Below are 20,376 nucleotides of genomic sequence, written 5' to 3' on the forward strand. Positions count from 1 at the left end.
TCAAAATGTCATTGATATCACTTAGGTGACGCCCTTAGATTGTGGTCTTAGGTAGAGCCATTAATTTGAAACTGAGGTATCTGAAGACTATATTTCTCATTCTTAATTTCAGGAGCAGATATTTTGGTTATTTTATGTTTCCCTCTCATTGAAGATAAGCTACTTTTGATGTATTTTATTTAGCTCTTTGGCTATAGTAAGCTATCTCAAGTAATGAGGAATTTAAGGTTATATGTGATCAAGAACTCAGGAAAAACTGAACTAACTGGTTATAAGAAGGCAAGAACTGTGTTAAAGCAATTCCTGCAGACAGAGCAAGCGCTGGGATAAGCCAGACATTGGGCTCACTATAAATTTATAGTACCTTTCTCTCTTCTGGTATGCAGTGCTTCCTAGGATTTAATTTTTGCCTGCACCTAACTTTGGCTTGTATCCTACAGTTCTTTCTATATAGTATTTCTCATACATGGTCTCTAGGCCACCCATATCAGTTTTGCTTGAGATGTTTGTTAAAATTAAGGGTTCTGAGTCTTTGTTGTTGTTCAGTTGCTCAGTTGTGTCCAACTCTTTGCAACCCCATGGACTGCAGCACTCCAGGCTTCCCTGTCCTTCACCATCTCCCAGAGCTTGCTCAAACTCATGTCCATTGAGTCGGTGATACCATCCAACCATCTCATCCTCTGTCATCCCCTTCTCCTTCTGCCTTCAATCTTTCCCAGCATCAGGGTCTTTTCCAAAGAGTTGGCTCTTCACATTGGGTGAACAGAGTATTGAGTCTGAGTCTTACTCCTAGGTTTTACTGAATCAGAAGTTCTAATCCAGTGTCTAAGACTGTATTATCCAATTCTGCACCCTCTAGCTACCTTTGACTGTTTAGATTTTAAATTAATTGAAATCAAATGAAGTTGAAATTTTAGGACCTCAATCACACTGGTCATATTTCACTGCTCAGTAGCTATATGTAGCTATATTGATAGCACAGATATAAGATATTTTTATAATTGTAGAAAGTTCTTTAGAATAGTATTGCTTAAGGAATCAAGATTTTTCCAAAGAAGGTGACATAAGAGCTGTGGCTTAAAAGTTGAGTTATAGGCTAGCCAAGAAAGTATTTGATAGGATAGGAAGAAATAGTCTAGGTAGAAGTAGGGTAGCCAATCATTCCAATTTGTTTCGCCCAAGGAGTTTCTTGGGATGTGAGATTTTCAGAGCTAAAACTGGAACAATCTAGGAAAGCTGGGACACTTGGTCACCCAAGGTAAAAGAAACTTTATGCACAAAGATGCTGAATCAAGGGAAAATCATCATGTATAAAGGAACTTTGGTGATGTAAGAACATAAAAATTTATGGGAGTGGTCAGAAATGTGGCTTCAGAAGGAAAGTGATACTTGCAAGTGATACTGAAACATCATTTGGGGACTTCTCTGGTGGTCCAGTTCCACTGGACTCTGCACTTCCACTGCAGGGGATAAGGATTTGATCCTTGGTCAGGGATCTGAGATCCCACATGCTGCATGACACAGCCAAAAAAAAAAGAGAGAAATAAACATAATCTTATAGGGATAAAAAGCCATGGAAGGATTTTAAGCTGGTGAGTATCATGATCTTGTTCAGTTTGCCTTTTGGTAGATCTGATATGCATTTATGTGGAACGTGAATTTGAAGAGACAAGTTTGGAGACAGTGAGGTCTGTTAGGAGATTTGAAAGTAATATAGGTAAGAGATGTTGGAAGTGATAGTAAGGAGGAGGGGAGGCGGTAGATTTCGTAAGTATTTATGAGGTATAATTAATAGAACTGGGTGTTTGATTGAAGATAGAGTAGGAAGTCAAGGATGTGCAGGTTTCTAGCACAGATGCTTTTCTGTACCTTTCTTTCCATGTCTCAGTGGCAGTCCTTTTCCACTTCTGCTTTGCCTGTTTAACTTCTAGTCATCTCTTACCCCAGTCCTCAAACCCCCAGTTTTGAAATGTCTTATTATATTGTAAGAGCTCTTCAATAGAAAAGGAGCTGTAGCCCTCGAGATACACCTTAGCTCCATCCCATTTTGTTCATTTTCTTCCATATATCTTCACCTTCAGCTCTTTCCTGCCTGTATCCTTTCCTCCATGGAGAACAAACTGGGTAGGAACTGATTAAGACAAAGAGTCATATATTCATCTCACCCATGTGTTGTTTGAAAACTGCAGTCCAGTCTGCAGTTCCTGTAGGCCTATTTTTCTTCCTTCCTTTCTTTTACCTGCCTGAACTTGCCAGCCCTCATACCACTTTAATATATTCCAATTGTATTTTTTTTTTTATTTTAGAGGGTTTTTTATATTTTTATTTCATAGTATTCTTGTGAGGGTATGAATTGGTGTTTGTTTTGATCATTCATTTATCCCTAGTACCCAGAAAAGTGCTTGGCATGTAGTAGGTAATCAATAAAAATTAATTAATCCTGGTGATAAAAATACAGGATCAAAGAAAGCAGTAGCATGGTATATATAGAGATCATTGGATTGGAGGTTGGGAAACTTGGATTCTAGTTCTGGCTTTGCCATAAAATACCTGTGTGGGCTCTGAGAAGTCACTTCTCCTTTGCTGGACCTCAGTTTCTTCATAGGCACAGCAATAAAGTCCAATATGTTGATGGGAAACTCAGCAGTGGCCACAGGACTAGAAAAAGTCAGTTTTCATTCCAGTCCCAAAGAAGGGCAGTACTAAAGAATGTTCAAGCTACTGTGCAATTGCTCTCATTTCACATGCTAGCCAGATAATGCTCAAAATCCTTCAAGCTAGGCTTTAGCAGTACATGAACCAAGAACTTCTAGATGTACATGCTGGATTTAGAAAAGGCAGAGGAACCAGCGATCATATTGCCAACATCCATCGGATCATAAAAAAAGCAAGAGAATTCCAGAAAAACATCTACTTCTGCTTCATTGACTACATTAAAGACTTCTACTGTGTGGATCACAACAAACTGGAAAATTCTTCAAGAGACAGGAATACCAGACCACCATACCTGTCTCTTGAGAAACCTATATTCAGGACAAGAAGCAACAGTTAGAACTGGACATAGAACAACAGACTGGTTCAAAATTGGGAAAGTAGCACCTCAAGACCGTATATTGTCACCCTGCTTATTTAACTTGTATGCAGAGTACATCATGTGAAATGCCTGGCTAGATGACTCACAAGCTGGAATCAAAGATGGCTGGGAGAGATATCAACAACTTCAGATATGCATATGATACTACCCAAATGGCAGGAAACAAAGAGGAACTAAAGAGCCGCTTAATGAAGGTGAAAGAGGGGAGTGAAAAAGCAGGATTAAAACTCAACATTCAGAAAACTAATATCATGGCATCCTGTCCCATCACTTTATGACAAATTGATGGGGAAACAATGGAAACAGTGACAGATTTTCTTTTCTTGGGCTCCAAAATCACTGCAGATGATGACTGCAGCCATGAAATTAAAAAAACACTTGCTTCTTGGAAGAAAAGCTATGAAAAACCTAGCAGTATATTGAAAAACAGAGACATCACTTTGCGGACAGAGGTCCATATAGTCAAAGCTATGGTTTTTCCAGTGGTCATGCTTGGATATGAGAGTTGGACCATAAACAAGGCCAAGAGTCGAAGCTTTGATGCTTTCGGATTGTGGAATCCCTTGGACAGCAAGGAGATCAAACCAGTCAATCCTAAGGGATATCAGCCCCTAACATTCATTAGAAAGACTGATGCTTAAGCTGAAGCTCCAGTAGTTTGGCCACCTGATGCGAAGAACTGACTCATTGGACAATATCCTGATGTTGGGAAAAATTGAGGGCAAGAGGAGGAGGGGACGACAGAAAGATGAGATGGTTGGATGACATCACTAACTCCACATGAATTTAAGCAAACTTCAGAAGGCAGTAGAGGACAGGGAAACCTGGTGTGCTGCAGTTCATGGGGTTGCAAAAAATGGTACACAAGTTAGCAACTGAACAACAGTGTTCATGGGATACAGTAGATAAGAGCATTAATGTGTAAGCTGAAACTTCTTTAGCAGTTTAGATTTGCTGTATATAACAATTTTCTTGAAATATATGTCAAATTTCCTAGCTTTCCAAGTGACTTAAATATAAAAGTATGCTTATTTTTAGCTTCATTTGACTGTAAGATGAAACAAGCTGAACCTAACTTTATCTTAATTGGCTTTTAATTTTTAGATGCTATGCTCTCTTAAACTGAAAAAGGGGAAAGAAACTTGAGATGGGTAATTAATATTTGAAATCTAAGTATAGTCATTATGATTATACCTCCCATTGATATAATAATAAGATTATATCTTAATGTACAGAGTTGAAACACTTAATACCAGAGGTAATTTTTAAAATTAAACTTTAAAGATTTTTATTTATTTAAATTGAACTATTTTAGTGCTCTCCTACATTTGAATTTTCTGTTAGTATGAAGTATATGGTATTCCATGTATTCAGCTTATCTTATTAAGTGATAACTGAGACAGAAACATTGTAGTCACCAGTCAGTGACAGTTTAACATCTGCTTCTTGCTCAGTGCTGTGTATATTAACCAGTTCATTAATTCCTTGCAGAGCGGCAAGAAGAGAAACTGAAGAATAACAACAGAGATCTGTCAATGGTAAGGGTCCTAAATATAACTTCATGATAAACCACATGTTTTTCAGCAAAAGACCATGATTTGCATCAAGTACATTGCACTTGCCTTTTCAGAAATTTATAGTTATGCATGCTATAAATAATATAATGGGTGTTCCTAGACCAAATAGAAGTGAAAATGTGCTACAGGGCTGAAGCTTCATGTTGGTAATATGAATAGCTTCTTTTTTTAAGGGTGTCTTGAAGTCATAATTTTGTCATTTTCACACAGTTTTGGTTTTTTTTTAATCTTCTCCCTTATGTTTTCAAATGAAGTCACTTATTTTCTTTTTCTTCCTTACCTTGTTACTGAATCTTTGGCTTTTGGTGACCTGGTAATCCCATCATAAGCTTTGCAACATCATAGATCGCCTTTATTTAAGAGGCCTTTTGTTCTGAAGGTGAGGCATATCATAAAGTGTAAGGAAAAGTGTCTTTATTAGCCATTTACTCATTATTTATAAAGAGTAGAGTTTTTTCAAGCATGTCTTTCTGAGGCATAGGTAGGCGAATTATATGGCTTGACTAATTTTTCTGCCTAATTTCTGTATATTCAACACAAGACACCTAAATTGTGCAAATTACCGTTTGCTTACTGAGAGACCTTTGCTATATTATTTTATCTTCTATTTCTTAAAACTCTTTTTTTTTTTTTAATATTTATTTATTTGTTCATTTATTTGGCTGTCAGTTTGCATCACATGGGATCTTTCATTGCAGTTCACAGACTCTCTAGTTGTTGCATGGAGGCTTAGTTGCTCCGTGGCATGTGGTATCTTAATTCTCCACCCAGGGATTGAACCTGCATCCCCTGCATTGCAAGGTGGATTCTTATCTACTGGACCACCAGAGAAGTGCCTTGAAATTCTTTTTAAGAAAGATTATAATTTAGAAGTATATTTTTTTTAAATAGCTTTTCTGTTGTCATTCCACATTCAAGAGACCAAATTTGAAAACTGCAGAAAGAAGAGATAACAATTTCTGATAAACTGTTAGTCATGTCTTTATGATCTTTTGTTTCTTTATACTTTTATGGCACATGTAACTAAGAAAGTAGCTAGCCTCAAGAAACAAAATACCTTATATACTTGAACATGTAATCGTTTTTTTTACTTGATCAAGAGGTAGAGGTTGATAGTCCGGGGCTGGTGTGGCAGCACAGCAGTGTCATTAAAGACTCCAGTTAGCCTTCCTTAGCTTATGGTCATTTGGTTGTTTGATGTTGCTTTACTGTCAGGAATTACGTTCTTCATTCCAAACAAGAAGTATGGTCAGAAGGCCTAAAGGGATGCTAGCCAAGTTTGTCCCTTTTAAAAGTTCTGATTAGTACTTGTACTCGTCACTCGTTGGCCAGAATTAGGTCATATGGGCACTCCAGTACAGTTCATCAGAAGGTGACAAGGAGAAGAGGCCTTGGAGGTGGAGGGTGGGTTAGACAACAGACAGTTTTTTGCCAAGGAGCACCTTTTAAAAATGATATGATATCAAAATTTGGGGGGATATGCTTTAGTAGTGGTTTTCCTTTAGTGTGAAGTGACAATTTGTTGATCTCCTTACAGGTTCGAATGAAATCCATGTTTGCAATTGGCTTTTGTTTTACTGCCTTAATGGGAATGTTTAATTCCATGTGAGTATCCTTTTATATAGCTTTATCTAACTTGCTCTGTGTGGACAATTAACTTTTTTGTAATATTTTGATATTTCATATTTACAGAAAAGTTATGACTAGTATATCCATTAACCAGATTCACAATTATTAACATTTTTCCTCATTTACTTTCTTTTTTTCTGTTTCTCTATATCATAAATATTTGTGCTCATTCATATATTATTTGTATATTTTTCTAAATCTTTCAGAAGTTTGATGTGGATTTCATAACTACTTTATTCATAACTACTAAAAGTATGTGTTACCTAAGAACATGGACATTCTCATCCTCAATCCAGTTGTCAAAATTCAGGGAAATTTAATTTTGTTAGAATACAGTTATATGGTAACTTTTTCACCCTCTTAATTTTGAGGTTATCTTATGTATAAAGCGAAGACTAAGCTATTATGAGGCCTCTAAAAAGAGTTTAGTGTGTCCCTTGTGTTTTTAAGTTCCTTTTTAGCAAACTGCTTCCCAATGAAGGTAGTCAGTCAGAGATATTTTGATTCTTAAAATAGTATTTACAACTATAATCTTGTTTAACGATAAGGTAAGTTACTGTTTTCTAAACTAATGCATAGCAGGCCTGAATGATTATGGGACTGATTTTGACAGAAGCTGGCAAAATAGCCGAAGATGACAAGCAGTCATTTATTACCTTTCAAAGCTCACCTGAGCTATCCCACACATATTTGGATTGTCCTCTTACTCTTCCTTCTCTTTCCCCACTCCCTGCTTCATTTCTGTCTCTCCCTTCCCTTGTACTCATCCCCCCAACACTAGTCTGTTCTCTTCACACCTGTTAAGTACCTACTTTGTGCCAGGAATTGTGCTAGGTATCAGAATATAACAAATAAGATGTGTTCCTTGCCCTCAATAGTATCAAAATTTTATGGAAAGAAAAGACCAATAAATCAATACATTAATGGATGTTACCAGATATATGTGTGTGTGAGGTATATAATAGAGAGGGGAAAAGGGACTGGTTAGGTGAGAGACCAAAGGGAATATCCAAAATTATTTCAATACAAAATTTCCACTTAACTAGTGATTTTGAAAAGGACCTTTGGAAGATTAAATATCTTTCCCAGTTATATAGAAGTCTCATAATTTCTAATTTATAACTCTAATCGCAGTATTCTTTTTTCACTGCTATGCTTTCTCTTATTTCTTGGATATATTTTACCATGGATTACCAGTCAAACCAAACACTGAAAGATTTTATAGTTAACTAGCAATCTTAAGGTTATGACCAACCTAGACAGCATATTAAAAAGTTGAGACATTACTTTGTCAACAAAGGTCCATCTAGTCAAGGCTGTAGTTTTTCCAGTGGTCATGTGTGGATGTGAGAGTTGGACTATAAAGAAAGCTGAGCACAGAAGAATTGATGCTTTTGAAGTGTGGTGTTGGAGAATACTCTTGAGAGTCCCTTGGACTGCAAGAAGATCCAGCCAGTCCATCCTAAAGGAGATCAGTCCTGGGTGTTCATTGGAAAGACTGATGTTGAAGCTGAAACTCTAATACTTTGGCCACCTGATGCAAAGAGCTGACTCATTTGAAAAGACCCTGATGCTGGGAAAGATCGAAGGCAGGAGGAGAAAGGGATGACAGGGGATGAGATGGTTGGATGGCATCACCTACTCAGTGAACATGGGTTTGGGTGGACTCCGGGAGTTGGTGATGGACAGGGAGGCCTGGCATGCTGCAGTTCATGGGGTTGCAAAGAATCGGAAATGACTGAGCAACTGAACTGAACTGAACTGAGCAAGCTTAACTGGCAAGCTTAACTAGTAAGCTGTATGGATCACAACAAACTGGAAAATTATTAAAGAGAAGGGAATATCAGACCGTCTTACCTGACTCATGAGAAACCTGTATGCAGGTCAAGAAGCAACAGTTAGAACCAGACATGGAACAATGGACTGGTTCAAAATTGGGAAAGGAGTATATCAAGGCTGTATATTGTCACCCTGTTTATTAAACTTATATGCAGAGTACATCATGCAAAATGCTGGATGGCTCACAAGCTAGAATCAAGATTGCCGGGAGAAATATCAATAACTTCAGATATACAGATGACACCACCCTTATGACAGAAGCAGAGAGGAGCCTCTTGATGAAAGTAAAAGTGGAGAGTGAAAAAGCTGGCTTAGAAGTCAACATTTTGAAAGCTAATATCATGGCATCTGGTCTCATCACTTCATGGCAAATAAATGGGGAAACAATGGAAACAGTGACAGCTTTTATTTTCTTGGGCTCCAGAATTACTTCAGATAGTGAATACAGGCATGAAATTAAAAGATCCTTCCTCTTTGGAAGAAAAGATATGACAAACCTAGACAATATATTAAAAAGCAGAAATGTTACTTTGCCAATAAAGGTCTATACAAAGCTATGGTTTTTCCAGTGGTCATGTATGGATATGGGAGTTGAACTATAAAGGTGGCTGAGTGCAAGAAGAATTGATACTTTTAAAATGTGGTGTTGGAGAAGACTCATGAGAGTGAGTCCTTTGCACTTCAAGGAGATCAGACCAGTCAATCCTGAAAGAAATCAGTCCTGAATATTCTTTGGAATCACATGAATATAATGCTGTGTAATATAGCATTATTATACTGCTATGTTAGCATCATAGCGCTATTATAGTGCTATAATCATAGTGCTATTATAGTGCCATTATAGTGCTATTATAGCATCATATAGTGCTATAATATAGCATTATAGCACTACTATAATATAGCATTATAGCACTACTATATAATATGATAGAGCATTATATTCATGTGATTCCCTTTCCTAATGTTGTTTGTGAGCATATTGTGATGTGAAAGGCTACTCTATGGAAGGGACATCTGCATCAAATATATACACATATTTAATATTTATTTATTTGGCTGTGTTGGGTCTTAGTTGCAGCATATGGGATCTTCACTATGTCATGTGGGATGTTCTGTTACAACACTTGGACTCTCTAGTTGTGGCACACATGGGCTCAGCAGTTGGGTTGCACAGACCTAGTTGCTCTTTAGCATATAGGATCTTAGTTCTCCCCACCAGGGATTGAACCCAGGTGCCCTGCATTTCACAGGGGATTCTTCTTTTGTTTGTTTCTTTGTTTTGAAATTTTTACAATATTGTATTGGTTTCTAACATCTAACAATGAGAATCAGCCATAATTACACATATATCACCTTCCTCTTAAGCCTCCCTACCCTCCCCCAGTCCCAGCCCTCTAAGTCATCATAGAGTCCAGGCTGGGCTTCCTGTGTTATACAGCAGCTTCTTACCAGCTATCCACTTTACACATGATAGTGTATATATGTCGATGTTACTTATCTCCATTCGTCTCACTCTCTCCCTCCCGCACTGTGTCCACAAGTCCATTGTCTACATCTCTGTCTCTGTTCCATTCCAGCAAATAAGTTAATCAATATTGTTGTTCTGGATTCCATGTATATCTGTAAATGTGTGATATTAGTTTTTCTCTTTCTGACTTCTATCACTCTGTGTAACAGACTCTTAGGTTCATCCACCTTACTAGAACTGACTCAAGTTTGTTCTTTTTTATGGCTGAGTAATATTCCATTGTATATATGTACCAATTCTTTATACATTCATATATCAGTAGACATCTAGGCAATAATATTGTAAATAGTGCTGCAGTAAACATTAGGGTACATGTGTCTTTTAGAATTGTGGTTTTCTCAGGGTATATGCCCAGTAGTGGGATTGCAGGGTCATATGGTAGTTCTGTTTTTAATTTTTTAAGGAACCTTGTACTGTTCTCCATAATGACTGTATCAGTTTACATTCCCACCAACAGTGCAGGAGGGTTCCCTTTTCTCCATGTCTTCTTCAACATGTATTGTTTGTAGATTTTTTGATGGTGGCCATTCTGACTGGTGTGAGGTGATACCACATTGTAGTTTTGGTTTGTATTTCTCAAATAGTTACTGATATCAAGCATCCTTTCATGTATTTATTGCCATCTGTATGTCTTTTTTGGAGAAATGTCTGTGTAGGTCTTCTGCCCACTTTTTGATTGGGCTAATTGAGCTGTATGAGCTGCTTATATATTCTGGAGATTAATCTTTGTCAGTTTTTTGATTTGCAGTTATTTTTGAGGGTTGTCTTTTAATCTTGTTTATTTACTGTGCAGAAACTTTTAAGTTTCATTAGGTTCCACTTGTTTATTTTTCTTTTTATTTCCATTATGCTAAGAGATGGGTCAGAGGGGATCTTCCTGTGATTTATGTCAAAGAGTGTACTGCCTACATTTTCCTCTAAGAGTTTTATAGTTTGTGGACTTATATTTAAGTTTTTAATCCATTTTGACTTTATTTATGTGTATGGTGTTAGGAAGTGTTCTAGTTTCATTCTTTTAGTTGTAGCTGTCCATTTTTCCCTTATTGAAGAGGCTGTCTTTTATCCATTATATTTTCTTGCCTCTTTTGTCAAAGATAAGGTGCCCAGAGGTGCATGGGTTTATCTCTGGGCTTTCTGTCTTGTTCCATTGGTCTGTATATCCGTTTTTGTGCCAGTACCATACTGTCTAGATGAGTAGCTTTGTAGTAAAGTCTCAAGTCGGGAAAGTTGATTCCTCCAGCTCCATTTTTCATTCTCAAGGTTTCTTTGACTATTCAGGATCTTTTGTGTCTCCATACATCAGCAGTGGCCACAAACTGGAAAAGGTCAGTTTTCATTCCAATCCCAAAGAAGAGCAGTGGCCAAGAATGTTCCAACTTCCACACATTTGCGCTCATTTCACCTGCTAGCAAGGTAATGCTCAGAATGCTTGAAGGATTTTGAAGGATTCAACAGTACATAAACTGAGAACTTCCACATGTACAAGCTTAATTTAGAAAAACCAGAGGAACCAGAGATCAAATTGCCATCATCCATTGGATCATAGAAAAAGCAAGAGAATCCCAGAAAAATATCTACTTCTGCTTCATTGACTACGTTAAAGACTTACTTTGTGGATCATGACAAACTGTGGAAAATTCTTAAAGAGATAGGAATACCAGACCACCTTACCTGCTTCCTGAGAAACCTATGTGCAGGACAAGAGGCAACAATTAGAACTGAACATGGAACAACGGACTGGTTCCAAATTGGGAAAGGAGTATGTCAAGGCTGTATATTGTCACCCTATTTATTTAACTTATATGCAGAGTACATCATGTGAAATGCCAGCTGGATAACTCACAAGCTGGAATCAAGATTGCTGGGAGAAATAGCAACAACCTGATATATGCAGATGATACTACCCAAATGGCAAAAAGCAAAGAGTATCCAAAGAGCCCCTTGATGAAGGTGAAAGAAGAGAGTGAAAAAGCAGGGTTAAAACTCAGCATTCATAAAACTAAGATCACGGCATCCAGTCCTATCACTTCATGGCAGATAGATGGGGGAAAGTGGAAACAGTGAGAGACTTTATTTTCTTGGGCTCCAAAATCACTGCAGCTGGTGACTACAGCCATGAAATTAAAAAATGTTTTCTCCTTGGAAGTAAAGCTATAGTAAACCTAGACAGCGTATTAGAAGGCAGAGACATCACTTTGCCAACAAAGGTCCATGTAGTCAAAGCTATGGTTTTTCCAGTAGTCACATACGGATGTGAGAGTTGGACTGTATAGAAGGCTGAATGTGGAAGAATTGATGTTTTCGAACTGTTGTGCTGAAGAAGACTCTTGAGACTCCTTTAGACTTCAAGGAGATCAAACCACTCAATCCTAAAGTAAATCAAGCCTGAACATTCGTTAGAAAGACTGATGCTGAAGCTGAAGCTCCAATAGTTTGGGCACCTGATGGGAAGAGCTGACTCATTGGAAAAGACCCTGATGCTGGGGAAGATTGAAGGCAGGAGGAGAAGGGGACGATAGAGGATGAGATGGTTGGATGGCATCACCGATTCCATGGACATGGGTTTGGGTGGACTCCAGGAGTTGGTGATGGACAGGGAGGCCTGGCGTGCTGCGATTCATGGGTTTGCAAAGAGTTGGACATGACTGAACGACTGAACTGAACTGAACTGATGCTCCAAACAATGAGAGTTTTACTTCTTTTCCTATCTATATTCCTTTTATTTATTTTTCTTCTCTGATTGCCATGGTTAGGATTTCCAAAACTATGTTGACAAATAGTGATGAGAGAGGGCACGCTTGTCTTTTTCCTGATCTTAGAAGAAATGCTTTCAGATTTTCACCATTGGGAATAATGTTAGCTGTGTGGTTGTCATATATGGCCTTTATTATTTTGAGATAGAGTCCTCTAGGCCTGATCTAAAGAGATTTGTTTTTGTTTTTGTTTTTTTAAAATCATAAATGGGTGTTGAATTTTGTTGAAAGCTTTCTCTGCATCTGTTGAGATGATCATATGGTTTTTATCTTTCAGTTTGTTAATATGGTGTATCACATTGATTGATTTGCATATATTGGGGTAAACCTTGCATACCTGGGGTAAACCCCACTTGATCCTGGTGTATGATTTAATCTGTTGTTGGATTCTGTTTGCTAGAATTTTGTTGAAGATTTTTGCATCTATGTTCATATTGGCCTGTTGTTTTCTTTTTTGGTGGTATCTTTGTCTTATTTTAGTATCAGGGTGATGGTGGCCTCATAGAGTGAATTTGGGAGTTTTCCTTCCTCTGCAGTTTTCTGGAAGAGTTTGAGCAAGAGAGATGTTAGCTCTTCTCTAAATGTTTGGTAGAATTCACCTGTGAAGCCATCTGGCTCTGGGCTTTTGTTTGTTGGAAGATTTTTTATCATGGTTTCAATTTCAGTGCTTGTAATTGGTCTATTTATGATTTCTGTTTCTTCTGAGTTCAGTTTTGGAAGGTTGTACTTTTCTAAGAACTTGTCCATTTCTTCCAGGTTGTCCGTTTTACTGGCATATAGTTGCTCTTAGTAGCCTCTTATGATCCTTTGTATTTTTGCATTGTCTGTTGTAACATCTTCTTTTTCATTTCTAATTTTATTGACTTAAGTCTTCTCCCTTTTCTTCTTGATGAGTCTGGCTAGTGGCTTGTCCATTTTGTTTATTTTCTCAAAGTTTTTTTAGTTCTATTGATATTTGCTATTGTTTTCTTCATTTTTTCCCATTAATTTCCACTCTGATATTTATGATTTCTTTCCTTCTACTATCTTTGGGGTTTTTGTCCTTCTTTTTCTAGTTACTTTAGGTGTAAGATCAGGTTGTTGATTTGATGTTTTTCTCATCTCTTGAGGTAGGTTTGTATTACTATAAACTTCCCTCTTAGAACTGCTTTTGCTGCATCCTCTAGGCTGGTAAAGAATCCGCCTGTAATGCAGGAGACCCTGGTTTGATTCCTGGGTCGGGAAGATCCCCTGGAGAAGGGATAGGCCACCCACTCCAGTATTGTTGGGCTTCCCTTGTGGCTTAACTGGTAAAAAATCTGCCCGCAATGTGGGAGATCTGGGTTCGACCCCTGGTTCGTGGAAATATCCAGGAGAAGAGAAAGGCCACCGACTCCAGTATTCTAGCCTGGAGAATTCCGTGGACTGTATTGTCCATGGGATCACAGACTCGGACACAACTGAGCAACTTGCACTAGGTTTTGAATTGTCATATTTTCATTGTCATTTGTTTCTAGGTATTTTATAAATTATCTTTTAGTGTCTTCAGTGACCTCTTGGTTATTGAGAAGTGTGTTGTTTAGCCTTCTTGTGTTTGTGGGTTTTTTACAGGTTTTTTCCCTGTAATTGATATAATATGTCTCATAGCCTTGTGGTCAGAAAAGATGCTTGATAGGATTTCAGTTTTTTTTAATTTACCAAGACTTGATTTGTGACCCAAGCTGTGATCTGTCCTGGAGAATGTTCTTTGTTCAGTTGAGAAAAAAGTGGATTCTGCTGTTTGGGGATGAAATGTCCTAAAGATATCAATTAAGGCCGTCTGGTATAATGTGTGCTTTAAGGCTTGTGTTATTAATTTTCTGTGTAGATGATCTGTCCTTTGGTGTAAGTGGGGTGTTAAAATCCTCAACTATTATTGTTTTACTCTCAATTTCCCCTTTTATGGTTGTTAGCATTTGCCTTTTGTATTGAGGTGCTCCTATATTATATGCGTAAATATTTATAATTGTTGTATTTTCTTGGATTGATCCCTGCATGGTGGATTCTTAACCATTGGACCGTCAGGGAAGTCCCTCCAATGTATTTTTCTCCCAATGTCATATTTTTCCTCTAAAATGGAATCTCTTAGTGCATTTTCTCTCTAATTATTAAATAGATTCTTACTGGAAAAATTCCAATAGTATATAATTGTATAAAATATAAAGTAAAAATCACTCTGCCTTCCTGAAATGTCCTTTCCAGGCTTGTACTTTTTCTGTATATATACAAACATTTGGATATTTATATGTATTAATTTTTATAACCCAAAATGGCTGTTTTGTAGTCTGCTATAGTTACCTATGGTAACTTTTAATTTTTATTTATTTTTAAAAATGTTTATTTGTTTTATTTGGCCATGTCAGGTGTCAGCTGTGGTACGCTGGATCCTCACTGCATCATGCGGACTCTCTCACTGTGGTGCACAGACTCTCTAGTTGTAATGTGCAGGCTGCAGAGCACCTGGGCTCAGCAGTTGTGGGGCGCGGGCTTAGTTGCTCTGTAGCTCTCAACCAGGGATCTGAACACTCATCCCCTGCCTTGCAATGCAGATTCTTAACTACTAGACCACCAGGGAAGTCCCCCTATGGTAATCTTTAAAATACAGTACATGTGAACTTTGCATAATCATTTTTATTGTCTGTAAGTATTCCATTTGTACCTTATAATCTTCTGTAAATCTTCACACAGAATTTTCACAGGTAGTATATACACCAGTATACATATACTTATTTTTCCCCCGTGTATATCCTACAAATATTGCTTGGGTAAAGTTTTGATAGAAATTGTTCTCTACAGTGTTGCTTTTTGTTTGGCTGTGCTTTGTGGTGTTGGGGAATCTCAGTTCCCCAACCAGAAGTTGAACCTGGACCCATGGCAGTGAAGGCATAGAGCCCTGACCACTGGACCACCAGGAAATTCCCCTAGAAAAGTTTTTATTAATTTATGTTTTTAGATTACTGTCCTCAGGGCTTGTGAATGGTTCTTTCTGTATATATTTGTCATCACTAGAAATTATGTATCTGTTTAATATTTGTAAATCTAATAGTTGAAAAATAATATATTTTTTTAATTTGCAATTTCTGGTGATGTTTAGCATCTTTTCATTTACTTATTATGCTTTTACTATTTCTAAATTTCTAGTTCACGTTCTTCCCCTTATTTTCTTTTTACAAGAATTCTTTACATATTAAACTCTCCTTTTGGAGATATGTGGGCAATATTAATTTTTATGTCACTTTTCTGTTGTATAAATAGTACCCTTCTTATACCTGATTATATAGTTTTTTTAATATTTAAATAAATTTTGTTTCATCTGTAATTTATTTTCGTGTCTAGTTTCCAACTTTACCAAGCTCTTAGCTGTTGTCACTACTAAGTAGGGAGTAAATAATATGTTTTCCCTGATGATTTGAAATGACTAGTTTATGATATATCACGTAGCTTCTGAAGCTTATGCAGTAGATCTTAACCAGGAATGTACATCAGAACCAAAGAATTTTGATTCCAAAATTCTAAAACAAGAATTTTCTTATGCTAGTGAGACACAAATACTCCTAAAAAATTCACACAGTATAGAATAATGTAGAATAAAAAGTGAAAGAGAACCCAAAATGAGTTGAAGACTTTTGTCCACCCAGAAACTTTCACACAGCTTTATTGATAATTGTCATAACTTGGAAGCAATCAGTTGATAAATGGATAAACTGTGGGAATATCCATACAGTAGAATATTATTCATTGCTAAAAAGAAATAGGCTATTGGCCATGTGAAGACATGAAGGAACCTTAAATGCATACTATTAAGTGAAAGAAATCAATCTGAAAAGGCTACATACTATATGATTGCAACTATATGACATTATAGAAAAGACAAAACTATGGAGATAGTAGTAAAAAGATCAGTGGTTGCCAGGAATCGGGTATGAGGGAGGGAATAAGCAGAGCACAGAGGATTTTTTTTAGTGTAAAACTATTCTGTGTGATACTTAATGGTGATACATTTTGCTGTACATTTATTAAAACCCAAGAATGGTTCTTGCCTGGTCATTCAATGACTAAGACTCCACACTCCCAGTGCAGCAGGCCTGGTTCAATCGCTGGTCAGGGAACTAGATCCTGCATGCCGCCACTAAAGATTCTGCGTGCCACAGTGAAGACCCAGAACAGCCAAGTAAGTAAATAAGTACTAAAAAAAGAAAGAAACAAGAGTGAACCCTAATGTAAACTGTGGAGTTTGGGTAATAATGAAGTACCATTGTAACTTATCAGTTGGCAGTTATGAATAATCCTTCCAGAAACATCTATGTGTAGGGGTTTTTTTGTGTGTGAACATATTTTCTGCTCCTTTGGATAGATAACAAAAAGCATGAAACCTGGACTGTATTCGTGTTTTTTCTTCTTCCTGATATTTGTGTCCTGTACATTGATATATATATGTGTATATACACATATATATTTCTCGTGTCTAGGATTGTGAGCATCTAGAAGTTAAAGGCTGTAACTTTTTATAAGCCCTCATGTGAAATTAAAAGTCTAATGCATATTTTGGGACTTCCCCAGTATAAGACTTTGTTTTTCAGTGCAGGGGATATGAGTTCGACCTCTGGTTAGGAAACTAAGAGCCCGCATGCCTTGCAGCCAGAAAAACCCAACATAAACAGTATTGTAACAAATTCAGTAAAAACTTTAAAAATGGTCCACATCAAAAGAAGTCTTAAAGGTCTGGTACATATTTTGATTGTACTGAACAATCACTGTTCTTTAGCATAATTTCTCTTAGTTTCACCTTGATCATCTGTTTATTGTAGAATGTAATACATTATCTGTAATACCCATTTTCATCTTAAAATGTGTTGATAAGAAAAAAGCCTCAGCTTAGACTATATGGGAAGGACTTGAGCTCCTAGATTGCCAGAGAAGCAGTAGGAGGCACTGTATTTAATTATTGTCAATTATTTATTTCTATTTAATTTCTCTTCTGGATTATTATTATACAGTCGAAACATTATAATCTTAGAAGTGATCTTTAAAGTCGTTTAACACATTACTTCTGTGTCAGTACAGAAATCCCTCCAGTAATACCTCTAGCAGATAATTTTCCATTCTCTTTTCAGTTATTTTCAATAGTGAGGACCTTGATGGTTTCTGACATAATATAGTTTATCAGTAGTATGTAAGGTTTGAAAATGGTTCTTTTTATTGGGCCAAAATAAACCTTGTTCTGTTCATAAGTAGTGGTCCTTCCCTTTGGAATTGCAGAGCGTAAGTACACTTGGAGAGATAATCAACCTATTATAAGCCATGTCTCTCTCTGTACTTTTTCTTTCTCTCCCCAACTCTTTTCATTATTAGGCTAGACACCAATTCACTTAGCTATTCCTGTAGCAAGCTTCCAATCTCCTGAAAAACTTAATTTGAAGGGTTTTTTTTTTATTATTCATTTTTGTGGCTGGTCTGAAGTCTCATACTGAATTTTCAGGTTCACGTAAATGAATAATTTACTTATAGAACATAAAAGATTTTCTCTTCTTTCTTTAAAAATTTTTTTACTTTTATTTATTTGTTTGGCTGTGCCACTTGGCATGTGGGATCTTAGTTCCCCGGCCAGGAACCCATGCCCCCTGCAGTGGAAGTGTGGAATCCTAACCACTGGACTGCCAGGGAAGTCCCTTCTCTCTTTTTTAAAAGCCTTTTTCCAGCTTTATTGAGATATATAGTTGACATATAATACAGAATACTGTGTACGTTTAAGATGTATCGAGTGATAGTTTGGTACATATATTGGTGCATGTATTGCAAAATGATGACCACAATAAGGTTAGTTAACAAATCCTTCACATAAATATCAGTTTTTGTGGTGGTGGTAAGACTAATTAAGATTTACTCTCTTAGCAAATTTCAAGTATATGATACAGTAGTATTAAATATAATTACTATTCTGTACATTAGATGCCCAATCTTAAAACTGGAAGTGTGTACCCTTTGACCAACATCTCCCTGTTTCTCTCACCTCCCATCCTCTGCCAACCACCAGTCTAGTTCTCTAATGTTACAACCTCACCAGAGCCATGACAGGCTCAGAGAGGTGCACTAGGCCAAAAATAATCCCTGAGTCATGCTTCCGGGGCTTCCAGGGATGATAACTCTGGCCATTCAGAGGGATGATAACTCTGGCCATTCAGAGGGATGATAATTCTGGCCAATCAGAGGGATGATAACTGGCCAATCAGTAAATACCAGGAAACCCCTGCAGCCAATCAACCCTTGCCAACTCCCTGTCTTTGTTCTAAACTTATAAATACTGCTGTAAATCTGGGCTTGGGGCTCTTGCTCCACTCCACTGCGTTGGATGTTGGGGGGCGGGGGGCCTGGCTCGAGCTAGAAATAAAACCCCTTCATGGTTTTGCATTGCCATGGACGTCTTGTTCTCTCAGTTTTGGGGACTCGGACTCTGGGCAAAACACTAAGAGTTAAGCTTTTTTTAGATTCCACATGTAAGTGATGCCATACAGTATTTGTCTTTCTCTGTCAGACTTGTACACAGTATATATATACATGTATAGATGTGTGTGTGTGTATATATATATTCACATTTCCTTTATCTGTTCATCTGTTGGTGGCACTTAGGTAGTTTCCGTATCTTGGTTATAATGAATACTGCTGCAGTGACATGGGAGTACAGGTCTCTTTGAGATAGTAGTTCATTTCAATTTCTTTGGCTAAATAGCTAGAAATGGGATTTCTGAATCATATGGTAGTTCTGTTTTTTAATTTTTTGAGGAACATTCATGTTGTTTTCATAGTGGCTGTACCAATTTACATTCCCACAAATAGTGCCCAGCATTTGTTATCTCTTGTCCTTTTGGTAATAGTCATTCTAACAAGTGAGAGATGAAATCGCATGGCTTTAATTTGCATTTCCCTGATGGTTAGTAGTATTGACCATCTTTTCATGTACTTCTTAGCCATTTGTATGTCTTTTTCAGAAAAATGCCTATTCAGATCCTCTGCCCTCATTTAAATGAGATTATTTGGAAGAGTTTTGCTATTGTACAGATCCTTATATATTTTGGATATTAACTTTTTAACAGATATTTTCTCTTATTCCATAGTTTGCATTTTCATTTTGTTGTTTCATTTGTTGAGCAGAAGCTTTTTTTGTTTGATGTGGTCACATTTGTTGAGTTTTGTTGCTTGTGCTTTTGGTGTCATACCCAAAAATCTTTGCCAAGACCTTTGTCAAGGAGCTTTTTCCCAATGTTTCCTTCTAGAAGTTTCATGGTTTCAGATCTCATGTTTAAATTCTTAATCCATTTTGAGTTAATTTTTGTGGGTGGTTTTTGATAGGGGTCTGTGTCATTCTCTGGTGTGTGAATATCCAATTTACCCAGCATCATCTACTGAAGAGACTGTTCTTCTCCCCTTGAGAATTCTTTGCTCCCTTGTCAAATACTAGTTGACAGGGTTTATTTCTGGGCTCTTCATTCTGTTCCATTGGTCCACAGTGTCATATTTGTTTGATGACTGCACATTTGAAATCAGGAAGTTTGATGCCTCCAGCTTTCTCAAGACTGTTTTGCCTGTTCAAGATCTTTTGTGATTCCTCATGGGTTTTAGTATTAATTTTTCCATTTCTGTGAAAAGTAGAATTTTGATAAGAGATTATATTGGATCTAGGGATGACTTTGGATAGTATGGACATGTTTTTGCTTTTTAATATTTATTTATTTATTCTGCTGGTTGGATCTTTGTTGGGGTGCTTAGGCTAAGTAGTTGTAGTGCACAGGCTTAGTTCCCCTGTAACACGTGGGCTCTTAGTTCCCCAATCAGGGGTCAAACCCACAGCCCTCACATTGCAAGGCAGATTCTTAAACACTGGACTACCAGGGAAGTCCCAGTATGGACGTTTTAACAATATTAATTCTTTCAATCTATGAA

The 20,376-nt window shown here is 37.1% G+C and overlaps 1 protein-coding gene across 1 annotated transcript in view; it reads left to right on the plus strand.

Annotated features, from left to right (window-relative positions):
* The window catches only part of TMCO1 (transmembrane and coiled-coil domains 1), a 64,188-nt gene that overhangs the window by 20,276 nt on the left and 23,536 nt on the right, over nt 1–20,376 (plus strand). Inside the window, exons 4-5 of the mRNA XM_040229985.1 lie at nt 4,586–4,632; nt 6,209–6,276. Coding sequence (XP_040085919.1) covers nt 4,586–4,632; nt 6,209–6,276 — 115 coding nt within the window. The remainder of the gene's footprint in view (nt 1–4,585; nt 4,633–6,208; nt 6,277–20,376) is intronic.

Source organism: Oryx dammah, unplaced genomic scaffold (assembly GCF_014754425.2).
Source record: "Oryx dammah isolate SB20612 unplaced genomic scaffold, SCBI_Odam_1.1 HiC_scaffold_28, whole genome shotgun sequence".
Lineage (NCBI taxonomy): Eukaryota > Metazoa > Chordata > Mammalia > Artiodactyla > Bovidae > Oryx > Oryx dammah.